The sequence below is a fragment of the Myxine glutinosa genome, chromosome 5 (genome assembly GCF_964187855.1).
Source record: "Myxine glutinosa chromosome 5, kmMyxGlut1.1, whole genome shotgun sequence".
Lineage (NCBI taxonomy): Eukaryota > Metazoa > Chordata > Myxini > Myxiniformes > Myxinidae > Myxine > Myxine glutinosa.
In genome coordinates, this window is record NC_136265.1 from 177,019,518 (window position 1) to 177,039,027 (window position 19,510).

A 19,510-nucleotide genomic window follows, 5' to 3' on the forward strand; every position below is an offset into this window, starting at 1 on the left:
GGTTTTATTGTTATGGGTGGTTTAATGGGAAATTCCTGCGCTAGTGTCAATTGCGGTGCCATAAGGGACAAAGGATAAATCACCAAGGGTAAGACGTACAAGGGATAATTTATCCTTATGCCCTAAGCTAGTTAACATGCCCCGCCCCCTCGTGACGGGGACAGATATACACTTATCCGACATTCAGCTCAACAGAAATTACATGGTGATGGTTCTTACCCGACATCTGGAGGGTGTTAATTTATACAAATTAACAAATACCTGACTCTACATATCACTGCCTACCCCACAGACATAACATTATTATTGCTTTTTAGTCCATTGGCAATATCTGAAAAACAATTGGTCCAGGGAGTACCACGTGTTAGAGACTGCCAACAAGTATTTTTGTAAAGCACACATCCTGAGGTTTCTGAAAATGCCTGTTGCAACATTGAGATGAGGCAAATGCCGTATTTACTCTATGATGAATACAGATACACGTGTACATAAGTTAGTTGCTATAGGTAACCAAGGGAAAGAATTGACGCGTGTGCTAATGTCTTATCTTTTCTACAATATCAGTTTTATTAACGTCTATGACAATTATCACAAGTTGGTACCTCATTGAAAGACTATCTTACGTGTAAAGGATGGTAAATGTACTGAAAACAGGTAGGTGCCTGGTAGTAACACATTTGACACTTTATATCATTTGATCCAACAGTGAACCCATCCATATGATTAATTTGCAATAAAATGTACCACATAGTTTATATTAATTATCATGAGTACACTAGAATGGTTTGTTCATACTAGTTAATGGACACAGTGTATATCAAGAATGTCTTACGAGTGAAACGTCGATGTGTACCAGTTGCCACACATTTATACAATCTACTTGTCTCGTTTCTCCACACAATGGATTGCGTTGATTGGACAGCAGTGTTGTGATGCAATACATCACAATGGAACCCGCAGATGTTCTCCTTTCTCGAAGAAGAAGCCGAGATGCCACCATAGACTTGAAAAAGTGCGTCATTTGTCAGGCTAAAAAGTCTGAAAATAGTCTGCTTTTTCGGCCATCAATGGATTGAAAAGACAAGACGACATGCTGTAACAGAATGCTCTAACTTTAGGGACCAGACAATCAAGATGTTCTTGAAATAATACAAACCATCAACTGGGATATCATCTTTATTTCCTTGGAAGGAGACGAAGCACACCTTGCTGAGTTACTATTCAAACAGCTGTTGGCAAAGGCAGACTCACTTTATCGTTATCAAGTATGACGTAGTTGGAGGAGGACGGGGAAGATGTACAGGTGTCGTCAGGACAAGACGTTCACTTTCTACAATCAACTAATGAAGAAGCAGATACGAGACTAATTCTTCATGGGATTGCTGCTTGTTGGGAGGGATTTGAGAGGCTGGTTGTTGTTTGCAGAGACATAGATGTCCTGGAGCTACTTGTACAGTTTGTCAGACAGCTCAGCAAGGAGGTTTGGTTTCGCTCCGGGAGAGGAAAGCAGCGCCATTTTGTCAAGGTACATGAGATTGACCTACCAATCCCTATCAGTAGAAACCTCCCTGCTTTCCACGCAGTAACAGGCTACGATGCAATCCGCAGCATCTATGGCATTGGAAAGAAGCGCGCATGGAAAACATTTCTTTCCACTCCTGAACTCCTGAACAATCTTGGAATTGGTGATCTTACTGTCGACACTGCAGCTGAAGCCTTTCAAGTAACGAAATTCTCAACCAACAGGTGTTAACGAGGTAAGGAGCAGACTATTCCAGAAAGGAGCGAAGGAACTGGAAGCGCTGCCCCCGACCCATGATGCCCTCCAGCAACACATCATGAGAGCACACCACCAAGCACTGCTCTGGCAAACACCATGTGTCCCATCTCCGCAGCTACCACTTACTACAAACAGCAGACGGTGCGTGGAGGATAATGAAATGAATCCGGTGCTTCCAACCAGACGCCCTGTTCCAGCAGAGTATCCACCAATCCTCTTTGGTAAACGCCATGACTGTTCCACCTCACTGTGTGAGTGCTGTTCCCATGGACTGAAACGCACGGTGCTTGTTCTTGAGCTGACAAGGTCGGTCACAACCCTTGTAGCCCACATGGAGAAGATGATGAATAGGGAGATCTAGGAACGATTTGTGGACACAAACTGTTAAGCATCGTATAAAGACCGATATGTAAACAAGAGCATTTGCGGAGATAGAGCAAGATCCACAATCAACAGTTTAGATGTGGATAAGTGATGAGACTTCAGACAGATGAACATTTTATTCAGAGGAATTCAAATGTAATCCTAGTTTGCTGAAAGTTCTGTTAGAATTTGTTCCAACACTGAAAACGATTACATAAAAGGTACGAGATATCAATCCTGGTCTGGAGGATTCAATACCGGCCTTGTGTGGTGGCTCTCTTCAAATGGCACATATTTATATCATTAAAGTTTCTGCAAAGATTAAATTTACATGTAAAATGTATTCATTTGACGTGAAAATTACATGCACTTTGTAAATGGAGTTTCCATGGCAACCATTTGCACACTCCTCTGTAAAGGTGTGCATGATGACACCAATAAAAGATTGTTTTATCACAAGATGTATCGTGTTGAATGCCGAGTCCCACACTCATCTCAAATGAAGAGCACAGTCCGAGTCCCACACTCATCTCAAATGAAGAGCATCGTCCGAGTCCCACACTCATCTCAAATGAAGAGCACAGTCCGAGTCCCACACTCATCTCAAATGAAGAGCACAGTCCGAGTCCCACACTCATCTCAAATGAAGAGCACAGTCCGAGTCCCACACTCATCTCAAATGAAGAGCACAGTCCGAGTCCCACACTCATCTCAAATGAAGAGCACAGTCCGAGTCCCACACTCATCTCAAATGAAGAGCACAGTCCGAGTCCCACACTCATCTCAAATGAAGAGCACAGTCCGAGTCCCACACTCATCTCAAATGAAGAGCACAGTCCGAGTCCCACACTCATCTCAAATGAAGAGCACAGTCCGAGTCCCACACTCATCTCAAATGAAGAGCACAGTCCGAGTCCCACACTCATCTCAAATGAAGAGCACAGTCCGAGTCCCACACTCATCTCAAATGAAGAGCACAGTTCGAGTCCCACACTCATCGCTCAAATGAAGAGCACAGTCGAGTCCCACACTCATCTCTCAAATGAAGAGCACAGTCCGAGTCCCACACTCATCTCAAATGGAGTATAGTCCGAGTCCCACACTCATCTCAAATGGAGTATAGTCCGAGTCCCACACTCATCTCAAATGGAGTATAGTCCGAGTCCCACACTCATCTCAAATGAAGAGCACAGTCCGAGTCCCACACTCATCTCAAATGAAGAGCAGAGTCCGAGTCCCACACTCATCTCAAATGGAGAGCAGAGTCCGAGTCCCACACTCATCTCAAATGAAGAGCACAGTCGAGTCCCACACTCATCTCTCAAATGAAGAGCAGAGTCCCAGTCCCACACTCATCTCTCAAATGAAGAGCACAGTCCGAGTCCCACACTCATCTCAAATGAAGAGCAGAGTCCGAGTCCCACACTCATCTCAAATGAAGAGCAGAGTCCGAGTCCCACACTCATCTCAAATGAAGAGCACAGTCCGAGTCCCACACTCATCTCAAATGAAGAGCACAGTCCGAGTCCCACACTCATCTCAAATGAAGAGCACAGTCCGAGTCCCACACTCATCTCAAATGGAGTATAGTCCGAGTCCCACACTCATCTCAAATGGAGTATAGTCCGAGTCCCACACTCATCTCAAATGAAGTATAGTCCGAGTCCCACACTCATCTCAAATGAAGAGCACAGTCCGAGTCCCACACTCATCTCAAATGAAGAGCACAGTCCGAGTCCCACACTCATCTCAAATGAAGAGCACAGTCCGAGTCCCACACTCATCTAAAATGAAGAGCATAGTCCGAGTCCCACACTCATCGCTCAAATGAAGAGCAGAGTCCCAGTCCCACACTCATCTCTCAAATGAAGAGCACAGTCCGAGTCCCACACTCATCTCAAATGAAGAGCAGAGTCCGAGTCCCACACTCATCTCAAATGAAGAGCAGAGTCCGAGTCCCACACTCATCTCAAATGAAGAGCACAGTCCGAGTCCCACACTCATCTCAAATGAAGAGCACAGTCGAGTCCCACACTCATCTCTCAAATGAAGAGCAGAGTCCGAGTCCCACACTCATCTCAAATGAAGAGCACAGTCGAGTCCCACACTCATCTCTCAAATGAAGAGCAGAGTCCCAGTCCCACACTCATCTCTCAAATGAAGAGTATAGTATAGTCCAACTAATGGTTGCCATGAAAACAATTATTCCATGTTTGCTCATCAGCTTTTGATCAATAGACCACAAGGTTCTTAAAGTGAATCCATAACACAACATTTGGCAAAGATATTAAACTTCAGGCTTAAAACAAATTGACAATTTTTGTTCATTTTTTAAAAGTGAAATGTCATGACCTTTGACCTAGATTATATTTTATTTTTTAATTGAGGCCAGCTGATGGTATCAGAAAAGATGTAATTTAACAAATGAATCAGTCATTTAGTCTTCCAAATAAGTTGTATCGATAATGAATCCATTAAAAAAAAGAAGATATTTTGAGTTGGTTACCATGGCGACCAGATATCTCCCCTCCAAGACATTGTCAAAACTGTCAACAACCATTTTCATAAACCTGATGTGCACAATCTCAAAATACTTGTTGGCAGCTTCTACCACGAGGTACTCCTCAAACTAATTTCTAGGCCCATTTTTGAGATCCTGACTTACTTCACAATGGACCCTCAGGGATTAAATACACGTGCACAGTATTTGGGGAGTAGGAGGAATGTTGACGTCGATTTATATTCCGTCCCTCAATATACTCCATGCATATCCTTCCCTTCCCTTTTACTCCAATCTTTAAAATATCTAACCTTCCTTTTTGCACTTCTTCACCTCCTCTCCCTCCCATCATCATCCACTCATTCAATTTTACCCAATTACACCCCCCCGCCCCCTCCACCTCAGCACGTACGTAATAAAGATATGGTGAGGTGTTGTTGACGTCATCTCTAAGTAGCACCACAGCGGTTTACCTTGGGGAGGTGAAAACACAATCAGTGTCAAATGAGAACGGAATAAACAATAAATATCAGAGAAGGATGAAGAGAGTGAAGAGTGAAGAAATCCGTCCGCTCATCGCACGGTACCTCAAGGTGCATTTGCTCACGAGAACATACCTGGCCTCCAGCGCACCTGTCTCAAAAGTATACGCGATTGCAGGTACAGCTTATTTGCTTAAAGCACCGCAACACCTTGAGCCCCTCCCAGCGAGCGGCTGATCGCCCAATAGCAAACCTCGCAACGCATTTCTTGCATAGCTAATGATGTCACCTGCACTGACCTTGCGAGTAAAAGGTACGTGCAGGCAGTTTACACCGAATGCTCAATAGATCGCATATCCCATTACCCAAGTCACCTGGCTGCTCAAAAGCAACGCGTGAAATATGATTAAACAATTATTTTTGAATCGGCAACAAATAACAAGTCGTACCATCACAGGTGTGGAGATGCCATACAGACGCAAATCAAGGTGAACACCTTTACGGTAAAAAGTAAAAAAACAACTTCATACGCCACATGACGCGATCGCACTGGTCGCACTATTCCTTGTTTGTTGTGGGGGAGAGTTGGGGAGTGTATTGTAATAGGGTCAACAATTTACCAAAACACGCAGGCCTGAGGTGAGAACATCCTTTTATTGATTTTACCATCAATGCAAATAAAACCACAAATGTCACCCACAAAGGTGTACCATAAACGAACTTCCTATCAACAATGTACCTGGGTAAGTGAAACCCTGACAACACAGTCTACTGTACCTTAAATCACCCAAATACATATAGTGCACACAGGTAAAGATCATAATGTCTGCAAAGTTATTCCAACAGGTGGTTAGGGAAAATAATAAAACTTTCTAAATATATCGGTTTAAGCTAAAACTCTCGCATGCAGTCCGATCAAACATTCCACAATCAAAACGTTTCCTCTCCGCAATCTCCGATCACTTATGTGGCACGTTCAAAAAAAAAGGAGTTAAAATGTTCAATTTGTCAGCGATCGCTTAACGGGGTTCCATATCCGATGAAAAATAATAACCAATCATATTCAAAATGACTACGGTGGTTGAATGGAGGTTTGGAGAGCTTGTGTTCATTGGGACGATAGGCTACCATAGAGGGGAAAAACACCTTTCCTCATCGATAGGTACTTACAACTAACCGGGTGAGCGATTTATGTGCTTGGAGCGTCATGGGGTCCACCACAATGGATATAAACCAAGAAGGGTCTTGAGGCTTGGATGGGTGCTCGGAATCCATTTATCCATGGTACGGACGCACTGCGGCCTACTATTGTGAATGGTGCGGGATCTTTAATGGCGCGACTGTTAGCTTGGATTAATTAAATTATTACACACTGAGTATATGTAACTGCACAGATACGAGCGGAGAGATAACATGATAGGAAAATAATAATAATAATAATAATAATAACAATAATAACAATAATGGGTGTAAAGTTCTGAGGTTTAGGATAAACAAATTACTTGTGGAACATCGGAAGCCACCACTGGTTACGTCGCACTACGTGACACGACCGTTCGAGTACGTCCGTGGCTTCGTGACACACCTGTACCTGTAATTTGTAGGATTTGGTGTCCGATTACACACAAAAGATTACCTGTTTATGGGGTCTGATTTTATGGGTAAAGTGCTTGAGAAATCAAGAGCTCAAGAAGTGGGGAAGGGAAGCGAGGAGGGAGGGGGAAGGGAAGCGAGGGAGGGAGGAGGAAGGGAAGTGAGGAGGGAGGGGAAGGGAAGCGAGGCAAGAGGGGGAAGGGAAGCGAGGAGGGAGGGGGGAGGGAAGCGAGGAGGGAGGGGGAAGGGAAGCGAGGAGGGAGGGGGAAGGGAAGAGAGGAGGGAGGGGGAAGGGAAACGAGGAGGGAGGGGGAAGGGAAACGAGGAGGGAGGGGGAAGGGAAACGAGGAGGGAGGGGGAAGGGAAACGAGGAGGGAGGGGGAAGGGAAACGAGGAGGGAGGGGGAAGGGAAGCGAGGAGAAAGGGGGAAGGGAAGCGAGGAGGGAGGGTTAAGGGAGGAGGAGTGAACATGAAAGCGAAGGGTAGAAGATTCAGCCAAAAGTGTTTTCACCACTGTAGGCGATGTAGAGAAAGCCGTCCTCGTCGGCATGCTTGCTGTACATCTCACCCACCGTCATGCTGGTTGGTAGACACAAGGATAGGGTTAACAATAAAAGGTAGACATTTTTTTTGAATGTGTCCGAAATCCAAAAGCAAAATCCAATCCAATGTAAGGCGACGAACAAAACGATACACTGGAAAACAAGGTGTACCTGGACTGGGGCATCACTTTGTCCACAAAAAGGAAGAGCGCCTTCTCCGGAGGCAGCTGGATGCGTTTACGTACAATCCACATTAGCTGAGCTGCCGAGATGTCCGACGGTACGAGGTACTTGCGTTTGTCGATGTCGCACACCTGCGAGCCAGGAACCCTCTCCACGATGACCTGAATGACCGACACGACCATGAAACCCGTTTATCAGATGCTTGTACTTTTTCACCCAATGCCTTCAATGCTGGTAGTTTAATATGACCGTAGCAATGGGATATCATATTTCGCTCACACAACACACAGCGTTAAGGTAATTTTTGATTGTATGGCACAAAATATTTGCAAATAACGTTTGGACAAAGTTGATGTGAAGTGTGGTGGAGGTGAAAGTTTAAAAATAAGAAAAGTTCATCAAATGAATGCACAACTAGAACGCCACTCAGTAGAGCGCATACTCCCGCCGTGGGTCAAGTTGGAATAATACATTTTGTTTAACATCCCATCTCCCCAAAACAATAAATTAAAAAGAAAGTAAGCCCTAACTCTCAGAGAATTAATTTTGATATATCCCAGATTTAGAGGAGAAAAACATCATTTAAGAATGAGAATTTAAAAAACAAAAAAAAAACACCTTTAGAGGCCATTTTTCCCCGCAAAGCGGGGGTTGGCCTTTTTCGGGCACCGTGGTTGTTGTTGTTTTTAAATTAAAAAGAAAGTAAGCCCTAACTCTCAGAGAATTAATTTTGATATATCCCAGATTTAGAGAAAAACATCATTTAAGAATGAGAATTAAAAAAACAAAAAAAAACCACCTTTAGAGGCCATTTTTCCCCGCAAAGCGGGGGTTGGCCTTTTTCGGGCACCGTGGTTGTTGTTGTTTTTGTTGGTCCCCTTTTTGAAGCAATGTTTTACGGCCGGATGCCCTTCCTGCCGCCAACCCTGTTTGTCGCCTTTTACGACAAACAGGGCTTTTCCAGTGAACTGGTACTCAATTAGCCGACCTCGGAAGGATGACAGGCTGAGTCAACCACCCTGGCGTTAATTCAGCGATCGACCGGGATTCTAACCCAGGATCCTAGGATCCTAAGCTGGCACCCTAACCGCTAGCCCAACACCATTCTCAACACCAATGAGAATAAAAGCTTTAATGCAGTAAAACAGAAAAAAAAATTCCCCAAAAAATTCCTGGATCTGGAATAATATCCTGAGCTTCACCAAAAACTAATCAATTCTTCCTTATCCCAAGGTCAATCATCCCACCAACTTTCATCCAAATCCGTTCAGAACTTTTCCAGATATCTTGTTCACAAACACACGAACACACACACGAACACACACACAAACACACACACGAACACACACACACACACACACGATCGAATGCATTACTCCCTGGCGGGAGTAATAACTTGAAAATGGTTAACTGTGGCGTTAAAGCAAAAAGGGTTGAAATCAAACAAGGCAGCATGACTGATAGTGTTGATGAAGCAAAAAGGGTTGAAATCAAACAAGGCAATATGACTGATAGTGTTGATAAAGCAAAAAGGGTTGAAATCAAATAAGGCAGTATGACTGATAGCGTTGATAAAGCAAAAACGGTTGAAATCAAACAAGGCAATATGACTGATAGTGTTGATAAAGCAAAAAGGGTTGAAATCAAACAAGGCAGTATGACTGATAGTGTTGATAACAAAGCAAAAAGGGTTGAAATCAAATATGGCAGTATGACTGATAGTGTTGATAAAGCAAAAAGGGTTGAAATCAAACAAGGCAGTATGACTGATAGTGTTGATAAAGCAAAAAGGGTTGAAATCAAACAAGGCAATATGACTGATAGTGTTGATAAAGCAAAAAGGGTTGAAATCAAACAAGGCAGTATGACTGATAGTGTTGATAAAGCAAAAAGGGTTGAAATCAAACAAGGCAATATGACTGATGGTGTTGATAAAGCAAAAAGGGTTGAAATCAAACAAGGCAGTATGACTGATAGTGTTGATAAAGCAAAAAGGGTTGAAATCAAATATGGCAGTATGACTGATAGTGTTGATAACAAAACAAAAAGTGTTGAAATCAAATAAGGCAGTATGACTGATAGTGTTGATAAAGCAAAAAGGGTTGAAATCAAACAAGGCAGTATGACTGATAGTGTTGATAAAGCAAAAAGGGTTGAAATCAAACAAGGCAGTATGACTGATAGTGTTGATAAAGCAAAAAGGGTTGAAATCAAACAAGGCAGTATGACTGATAGTGTTGATAAAGCAAAAAGGGTTGAAATCAAACAAGGCAGTATGACTGATAGTGTTGATAAAGCAAAAAGGGTTGAAATCAAACAAGGCAGTGTGAGTGATAGTGTTGATAAAGCAAAAAGGGTTGAAATCAAATAAGGCAGTGTGAGTGATAGTGTTGATAAAGCAAAAATGGTTGAAATCAAACAAGGCAGTATGACTGACAGTGTTGATAACAAAGCAAACAATGATTCCATAAAAGCTATGGATGAACGGAAGCTGCACAGAGACATCATGTGTAAGTGAAGGGAGGAACATGTGAGGTGAGTGATGTCATCTAAGTGAAAGGAGGAACATGTGAGGTGAGTGATGTCATCTAAGTGAAAGGAGGAACATGTGAGGTGAGTGATGTCATCTGTAAGTGAAAAGAGGAACATGTGAGGTGAGTGACGGCATCTAAGTGAAAGGAGGAACATGTGAGGTGAGTGATGTCATCTGTAAGTGAAAGGAGGGACATGTGAGGTGAGTGTTGTCATCTAAGTGAAAGGAGGAATATGTCATGTGAGGTGAGTGATGTCATCTGTAAGTGAAAGGAGGGACATGTGAGGTGAGTGATGTCATCTGTAAGTGAAAGGAGGAACATGTGAGGTGAGTGACGGCATCTAAGTGAAAGGAGGAACATGTGAGGTGAGTGACGGCATCTAAGTGAAAGGAGGAACATGTGAGGTGAGTGACGTCATCTAAGTGAAAGGAGGAACATGTGAGGTGAGTGATGTCATCTGTAAGCACAGGGAGGATCATGTTGCGAGGTGAGTGTCATCTGTAAGCGCAGGGAGGATCACATTGCGAGGTGAGTGATGTCATCTGTAAGTGAAGGGAGTAACACGATGCGAGGTGCCGAGGTCGTTCTGCATGTGCGTAAAGAAAATAAACCAAAAGGAATCACGTCCATGCATGGCACCCACCGGGACACGGTCTGGGTGCTTGGTTCGAATCTTTTCAGCCTCTGCTTTTCTATGCTCTGTAAGAGGAATCACATGTCAGAGATGTTACTTCACAGCACCTCCCTCTTCCCCTTAATATTAAACAATATGACTACTCGTATTATTTGTAAGGATAACATTCTAAGCACACTACATTGCACCACAAGATCACACTGTCAACAACTTAGATAGAAGAAATCTGAATCTGAAGTTTACGGATGCTTCCCTTATTTGAACCTCCAATGATCAGGCAGTAACAATGCAGAGTGTAAATACACCATAACAAACTATGCTGCTGTTGTTGTTGTTGGTCCAAATTTAAATAAATCTTCTCGAGTGGAGAATGGGAAGAAAAAGTAAAAGTATATTGTGGGTGTGGGGTAGGGAGAGAGATGGAAAGGGGTACATATCCCTTCAAGTTTGCATACGGACAAGATGGCATTCCTCCTCGTGTCTTGAAGGAGTGTGTTTCAAAACTTGCACCCGTGCTTGCTCGTTTGTTTCGTTTTTGTTAAAAAACCCAAATGTTTCCTCTTTCCTGGAAACATGCCTTAGTACAGCGTACTTTAAAGAAGGGTGATCGTTCAAACCCTTCCAACTACCATCCTATTGCTCTGACTTCTGTTATTCCCAAAGTCTTTGAACGTCTTCTCAATTCCCATTTCCTCAAGCATCTTGAATCCCACAGTCTTCTATCTGACCATCAATATGGCTTTCGCAAGTCAAGATCTACCAGTGATTTCCTTTCTTCCATTACGAATGTCTGGGCCTCTTCTCTGAGAGACTTTGGGGAATCCTTTGTCTTGATATCTCAAAAGACTTTGACAGAGTTTGGCCTCGAGGTCTGATATCAAAGCTCCCCTCTTTCGGCTTTCCTCCTTCACTCTGCTCTCTCATATCGAGCTTTCTCTCCGACCGCTCTATCTCTGTAATTGTGCATGGCTCAACATCTCCCTCCATCCCTATCAACAGCGGTGTTCCTCAGGGTTATGCCCCGCCTCCAACACTCTTCCTTCTTTTTATCAATGACCTTCTTTCTTCTACAAATAACCAAATGTACTCGTATACTGATGACTCGACATTACATTCCTCCGTAAAGGAGGAATCCATTTACATTCCTCCGCATTATGACATTACATCACTTACACTTACACAGTATTGTGTTATATTATTAATGTACGATTGGAATGATGCCGTTCGGAATGAAAATAGAGATATTCCGTTTAAATACGAATGAGGAAATGACGTGAGCATTTCTACTTTCTAACCATGACATTTCACGAATTCCCCATTGACTGGGGATAGAACCATTCAGACGGGCTACGTTTTTTGCCTAAGTCATTCACGAACCGGCTGTCCATGCCTGACGTTCGACTGAAGGTGGCAGAGGAATGTGGAATTTATGGTTTCCAGTGTGGTTTCATTGTTTCGCAATCACCGTTTTCGCATTGTTTGTTTGCTTCCCATCTGTGCATAGCATGGGAACCTCACTAGTATATATATATATATATATATATATATATATATATATATATATATATATATATATATATATATATATATATATATATATATATATATATATATATATATGTATATATATATATATATATATATATATATATATGTATATATATATATATGTATGTATGTATGTATGTATGTATGTATGTATGTATGTATGTATGTATGTATGTATGTATGTATGTATGTATGTATGTGTATATATATATATATATATATATATATATATATATATATATATATATATATATATATATATATATATATATATATATATATATATATATATATATATATACATATACAGTATATATATATATATATATATATATATATATATATATATATATATATATATATATATATATACATATACAGTATATATATATATATATATATATATATATATATATATATATATATATATATATATATATATATATATATATATATATATATATATATATATATATATATATATATATATATATATATATATAGTTACGGTTTTGCGCGAAGCCCGTTCCCTTACCAAGGGGAGATTAAGCCCCTTGTTCTCTTTGGGTCTTCGAAACCGCAAGCCTCGAGTCGCCACTCCTGGGCAGACGCAGGACAGGGTTTCGGGACAATTTTCGCACGTACCTAAGTACCTACACCGCCGCAGAAGCGGGGATCAAGTCTCGCACAAACCACGCCTAATTTGAGTACGTCCGAGCGGATGGCGTACCACGTGGTCCGTGCAGTTACCTTGGTATTGGAACCCGATTAGAGCGATATAATTCGTACCATGCTTCGTCAATGATAGAGAGATAAAAGCGATCGAATCAAAGAAATAACACGTTTAATTATTATTTACAATGATCGGTAGAAGAACAGAGACACAGGGCAGATCTTATACAGTCTTAACTTATCAACAAACGTATCTCAAACGTATCTCAAACAAAGGCAGGCAGGAAAATATGCGCGTCTCTCGCCCGGCACAGCGGTCCTTCACAGCGCGATTTATACAACGGCGCGCTTTCACTTTCGTAACTCAACGGAGGATCTGACTCAAGCTCAACCGCAAACCCAACTTGTAACTCAATTCAACACCGCACACTCTCAGAACTCTTAACTTGGTTCAGCGCACCTCTCCTCAGAACCGAGGTGGGGGCTTCGGGCAAAGGGTTATATTGCCACGCCCTTAGCCTGCCTCGAATGTTCCAAACCACGCCTTTTACTGCAGTGCTAAGCCACTCCCCTCGAGCCCTGATTGGTGGCTTGTGCTTACCGGTCACTCCCACTTCTCCTGTCCCGCCTTCCTTCGGCCTGCATCGACTTATCAGGCCGGACTCGTGGTAATTTGCGCCAAAACTCAAAGCATCGAGGCGGCATAAGCATTGGAAGGAGACCTAACTCTCATTATTCTACTCAATGCAAAACTACACATAGGAAAGGTCTACGCTTACACTTACTAAGAAATAACTGAGCTTAAACGAGGCTACATGTTGTAGTGTGAATAACTACGAGGGGGAAATTAACCTTTATTTGTAACAACACAAAACCGCAACAATATATATATATATATATATATATACATATATACAGTGAAACCTTGACTTACGAGTGCACCAACTTACGAGTTTTCCGAGATACGAGCCGTCGCTCGGTCGATTTTTTGCTTTGTGATGCGAGCCGATATCTGAGTTACGAGCGAGCAAGCTTGGATATAAAACACGTAATCGTCGAAAAACATGAGCGAGGTGTGCGTGTTGTCGACTTGGCGAGGCAGTACGATCGTAGTACTTCTACGATATGTACGATTTTGAAGCAGAAGGAGTCGATAAAGGCTATAACGCCAGCCAAGGGCGTTAAGATTATTTCAAAGCTCCGGACCTCTGTCCATGAAGAGATGGAGAAGTTGTTTGTGTGGCTGACGGAGAAGCAGTTCGCAGGAGATACCGTGACCGAGAGCATCATCTGTGAGAAGGCACGAGACATTTACGGGGATTTGGTGCAGCAGACGGCGGGAACATTGGAAGAGTCATTCAAAGCCAGTCGGGGATGGTTTGATAATTTTAAGAAGAGGACCAGCATTCACTCCGTCGTCAGGCATGGTGAGGCAGCAAGCTCGGATGTGAAGGCAGCTGAAGATTTTATAATAACTTTTGCCGAACTGATAGAAGCCGAAGGATACATCCCCCAGCAAATCTTCAACTGTGACGAGACAGGGCTCTTCTGGAAAAAGATGCCGAGGAGGACGTATATAACGGCAGAGGAGAAGAGCATGCCAGGCCACAACTTGTTCAGAGTGCCGGCGATAGCTCACCTTCTCTTTGTGGAAGACACGGTGAGATCCTTAACATCCAACAACTAATGGGATGCAAACGGGGCGCCCAGTTTAGCGGTACACACATTGATGAATCACCCTGCCTGTGAAACACCGACATGACAGGTTATAGCTGGGTCGGGATTCAAACCCAGGCTGGACAGTTTAGAGTCAAGTGTGCGTACCTCCAGTCCAGGCCATCCTGCCAACTTGTATGCTGCATACAGGTGAAATATAAAGCGCGAGATACGAAGCGGTCACAGAACGAATTAAACTCGTAAGTCAAGGTTTCACTGTATATATATACATATATGATATGTAAGTGTAAGTGATATATATATATACAGTCATGTGAAAAAGTAAGTACATCCGATGAAAAGTTTTGACTTTTTCAACATATTTCAACATACAGCTATTTGATCTTCATTTCAACAATATTGAGAGATAAAGGTGATATAATATAACAAATATCATGAAAAATTTACATTTTGTCATCCATTGTATAATTTAAATAAACATAAATGCAAATTTCGCATGTGGAAAAAGTAAGTACACCCCTGGCTCTAATAGGTGGTATTGCCCCCTTTGGCAGAAACAACCTCAAGTAGGCGTTTCTTATAACTGTCTACCAGTCTCTGACATCGACTGGGAGAAATTTTTGCCCACTCCTCCATGCAGAATTCTTTCAGCTGTGCGATGTTTGAGGGGTTTCTTGCATGCACAGCTCGTTTCAAATCCCCCCATTTAGATCCAGGCTTTGACTTGGCCATTCCAGAACCCTCCATTTCTTTCTTTTTCAGCCATTCCTTGGTGGATTTACTGGTATGTTTAGGGTCATTGTCATGTTGCAAGGTCCACCTTCGGTTGAGCTTCAACTTTCCGACAGATGGCCTCACATTATCCTCAAGCACCCTCTTGTACAATGAATAATTCATAGTGGATTCTATGATGGTGAGCTGCCCAGGCCCTGATGCAGTAAAGCTGCCCCAAACCATAATATTTCCACCACCATGCTTTACAGTTGGTATCAGGTTCTTGTGGTCAAATGCTATCTTTGGTTTTTGCCAAACATGTCTTCTGTTACTGTGGCCAAATAGCTCTACCTTTGACTCATCTGTCCAGAGCACATTGTTCCAGAAGTGCTGGTCTTTGCCTAGGTGTTCATTGGCAAACTTTAGTCTTGCCCTGATGTTCTTTCTGGACAGCAAAGGTTTCCTCCTGGCACACCTCCCATGTAGATCAAATTTCTGCAGCCTCTTTCTAATGGTAGACTCGTGCACTTTGACATCAACAGTGGCAAGAGCTACCTGTAGGTCCCGTGATGACATTCTGGGGTTCTTAGAGACTTCTTTCAGCATCTTGCGGTCTGATCTCAGGCTGAACTTGCTGGGGTGGCCTGGCCTGAACAAGTTGGCAGTTGTTTGGAATCTTCTCCACTTGTAGATGATTGTAGATCCACTTGTAGATTGTAGATTGTAGATCCACTCCACTTGTAGATCTTCCCGACAGTCGAATGATTGATTTCAAATTGTTTGGAGATCTTTTTAAATCCCTTCCCAGACTCGTAGGCATCTATAACCTTCTTTCTGAAGGCCTCAGAGAACTCTTTTGATCTAGGCATGGTGACGCCACACACTTCAACAACAAATAGCAAACCAAACTAAATGTCTGAGGTTTAAATAAGACAGGTTCCTCCAAGATCCTCTCTAACGATGTTCTAATCATTTGCACCTGATTCAAATTTTAGGTATTTGAAGTAGTGATAAATGTAGGAGTGTACTTACTTTCTCCACATACGACATTTGCATTTATGTTCATTTAAATTATACAATGGACGACAAAATGTAAACGTTTCATGATATTTGTTATATTATATCACCTTTATCTCTCAATATTGTTGAAATGAAGATCAAATAGCTGCATGTTGAAATATGTTGAAAAAGTCAAAACTTTACATGGGGTGTACTTACTTTTTCACGTGACCATATATATTATATATATATATATATATATATATATATATATATATATATATATATATATATATATATATATATATACAGTGGAACCTTGACTTACGAGTGCACCAACTTACGAGTTTTCCGAGATACGAGCCGTCGCTCGGGCGATTTATTGCTTTGAGATGCGAGCCGAGATCTGAGTTACGAGCTTACGCCACCCGCCACCAAGTGGGTTCCGGTCACGTGGTTATCTTGCCGTGCAAGCATCTCTGCCGTATATCGCTGCTGTTTTGTTTTCGCATTTTGGTTATTTTGGAGCTTACGCCACCAGGTGGGTTCTGGTCACGTGGTTATCTTGCCGTGCAAGCATCTCTGCCGTATATCGCTGCTGTTTTGTTTTCGCATTTTGGTTATTTTGGAAAATTTTCTTAGTTTTAACCATGGATCCTAAGAAATTGAGTGCCAAGGGCAGTACTGAGAAGAAGAAGAGAATGATGTGCTTGGATATAAAACACGCAATCGTCGAAAAACATGAGCGAGGTGTGCGTGTTGTCGACTTGGTGAGGCGGATGTGAAGGCAGCTGAAGATTTTATTATAACTTTTGCCGAACTGATAGAAGCCGAATGATACATCCCCCAGCAAATCTTCAACTGTGACGAGACAGGGCTCTTCTGGAAAAAGATGCCGAGGAGGACGTATATAACGGCAGAGGAGAAGAGCATGCCAGGCCACAACTTGTTCAGAGTGCCGGCGATAGCTCGCCTTCTCTTTGTGGAAGACACGGTGAGATCCTCAACATCCAACAACTAATGGGACGCAAACGGGGCGCCCAGTTTAGCGGTACACACATTGATGAATCACCCTGCCTGTGAAACACCGACATGACAGGTTATAGCTGGGTCGGGATTCAAACCCAGGCTGGACAGTTTAGAGTCAAGTGTGCGTACCTCCAGTCCAGGCCATCCTGCCAACTTGTATGCTGCATACAGGTGAAATATAAAGCGCGAGATATTTTTTATATATACTGTATATTTAAAAAAAAATTGGTGTGGTTTTTGGCGGGCTGGAACGGATTAATAGCATTTCAATGCATTTTAATGGGGAAATTTGATTTGAGAAACGAGCAAATTGAGTTACGAGCTCGGTCACAGAACGAATTAAGCTCGTAAGTCAAGGTTCCACTGTATATATATATATATATATATATATATATATATATATATTGTTGTGGAAATGAGGATTGTGTTTTTTTATTGTTGTGTAAATTGTTGTAAAAATATCGCCCTCCTTCCTCCAGTTGTGTATAAAGGTCAAAGTGTGTCCCGTAATTAGGTCATAAACAATCACGTTTAGCCAATCATAGATTTCCTCCTTGTTGGTAGTTTATTTCCTTATTCTATGTAGGTTAAGGCCTGTCTTCCATTAATTGACACTCCATTGCACCGAATTCAAATAGATAGATCCCCTTTCATTTTCATTTAATAAAGCCTCAATTGCCAACTGCATTCGCCGCAGCTATTGGGCGGTTTTCACCGTGACTCCATTAGCCACGAGGTAGGCTTGGAGAAAAGGGGGAGGAGCTGCCGAATCCTGGGCGTGCCGCCCATCGTCATGAAGGGTGGAGCCAGAGGGCCCGTGCCGACCAATCAGGGCCGAGGCGAGCTCACCGATGGGCGTGTCCTAGAGGCCGGCGGCTTGATTGCCCGCGGCGATATAAAAAGCGCGCGCGGAAGCCTTTGAGAGAAATGCGAAGGGAGAGTCAGAGATATGGCAGAAGTGAGAAGTGCCAAGTAGAACAAGTGCCAAGAACAAGTGCGCAGGAACAAGTGCGAGGTGCGAAGTGCTAAGTGCGAAGTGCGCAAGAACAAGTGCGAAGTGCGAAGCGCCAGGAGAGAGTTGCACAGAGGTGCCAAGAAAGAGTTCTAAGGAGCAGCTTTGAAGAGTGCATGGTGCATCGGAGGAGTTTCGCCGTGCAGTTTGGAACCGCGGCGGTTTGGCGATCCCAGCTCGAGTATTGACGGTGGCTGTCCGCTTCCAGCCCGACCGATCCCCGCTGAACCTTCCTCTCCCGCCAAGCTATTCCTCCTTCCGATCATTCCTGCCTGCAAATTCCCCATTCGTGTGAGTCCGTCTTTGTTTGTCTTGTCCTTGGGTTTCTAAGTAAGACTGCATAGGTAAGCGAGAATTTTCACTGTGTCTCCTTGATTTCTTCTGTAAATTATTTTATTATCCTTCCTTCTCCTTGGTTTCTTTTGGTTGTAAATAGTAAATAAATTATATTCGTATTTCCTACTTCTGTCTTCCTCTTCTTCTTCTTCACATCCGTGTCACCTTTGTCTTTTCCCCATTGAATATCTGTGGCACGATTTGGCCCACGTTTAAGGAATCGGGTCTTAGTCATTGTTAATAGTTCGGGCCGCGGCCGCCATCCGCTCGGCAAATCAACACCTTATCCGCGGTCCGCAACTATATATATATATATATATATATATATATATATATATATATATATATATATATATATATAGTATTGCGGTTTTGAGAGCGCACACATATAACATCATTAAAGGTTAAAAAGTTGCCCCCGTAGTTAGTCCACAAGCAACACGTAGGCCCACTTAGGATGTTAGTTATGTCTTAGTATGTGTGAGGATAAGGCAATTTCCCTAGTAAACATCTGCGTTGTGTAAAGGAAATAAGTTAAGGCCCTTTCATTTTGCCTCCACCCTCCAAATCTACCTCGTTGGGCAGAATCCATTCCACGCCCCATTTTGGCTGTTAGGGTGCTCACAAGTCAAGGGACACGAGGTAGGCCCGAAAAAGGGGGTGTGGGGGCGGCGCCGAGGCTGAAGCGGGGGAGACAGCAACGGTAAGGGCCACCAGCCAATCAGGGCTGAGGTGACATGGCCTGATAGGGCGTGGTAAGGGCGTGGCTGGGAGATTCCAGAGAGTTCGCTGGGCAGCGCTATATAAGCCACCATGCAAAGCCCTTAACAGGACTTGTTGGGAGAGGCGCTTTGTAGAGGACTCGCATCAGTGGCGCATTGTTGGACTTGTTGGGAGAGCGCACGATAAAGG

At 42.8% G+C, this 19,510-nt stretch overlaps 2 protein-coding genes across 2 annotated transcripts in view; both read right to left on the minus strand.

Annotated features, from left to right (window-relative positions):
- LOC137426677 (uncharacterized) overlaps positions 1-5,112 on the minus strand; it is a 63,936-nt gene extending 58,824 nt beyond the window's left edge. Inside the window, exon 1 of the mRNA XM_078779145.1 lies at positions 5,056-5,112. Within this exon, the coding sequence (XP_078635271.1) occupies positions 5,056-5,090 (35 nt within the window). The 5' untranslated portion in view covers positions 5,091-5,112. The remainder of the gene's footprint in view (positions 1-5,055) is intronic.
- Positions 5,113-5,760: 648 nt separating this feature from the next.
- LOC137426684 (gamma-aminobutyric acid receptor-associated protein-like 2) overlaps positions 5,761-19,510 on the minus strand; it is a 34,524-nt gene continuing 20,774 nt past the window's right edge. Inside the window, exons 2-4 of the mRNA XM_068115468.2 lie at positions 10,621-10,676; positions 7,432-7,604; positions 5,761-7,297 (exon numbers count right to left, since the gene is read on the minus strand). Coding sequence (XP_067971569.1) covers positions 7,210-7,297; positions 7,432-7,604; positions 10,621-10,676 — 317 coding nt within the window. The 3' untranslated portion in view covers positions 5,761-7,209. The remainder of the gene's footprint in view (positions 7,298-7,431; positions 7,605-10,620; positions 10,677-19,510) is intronic.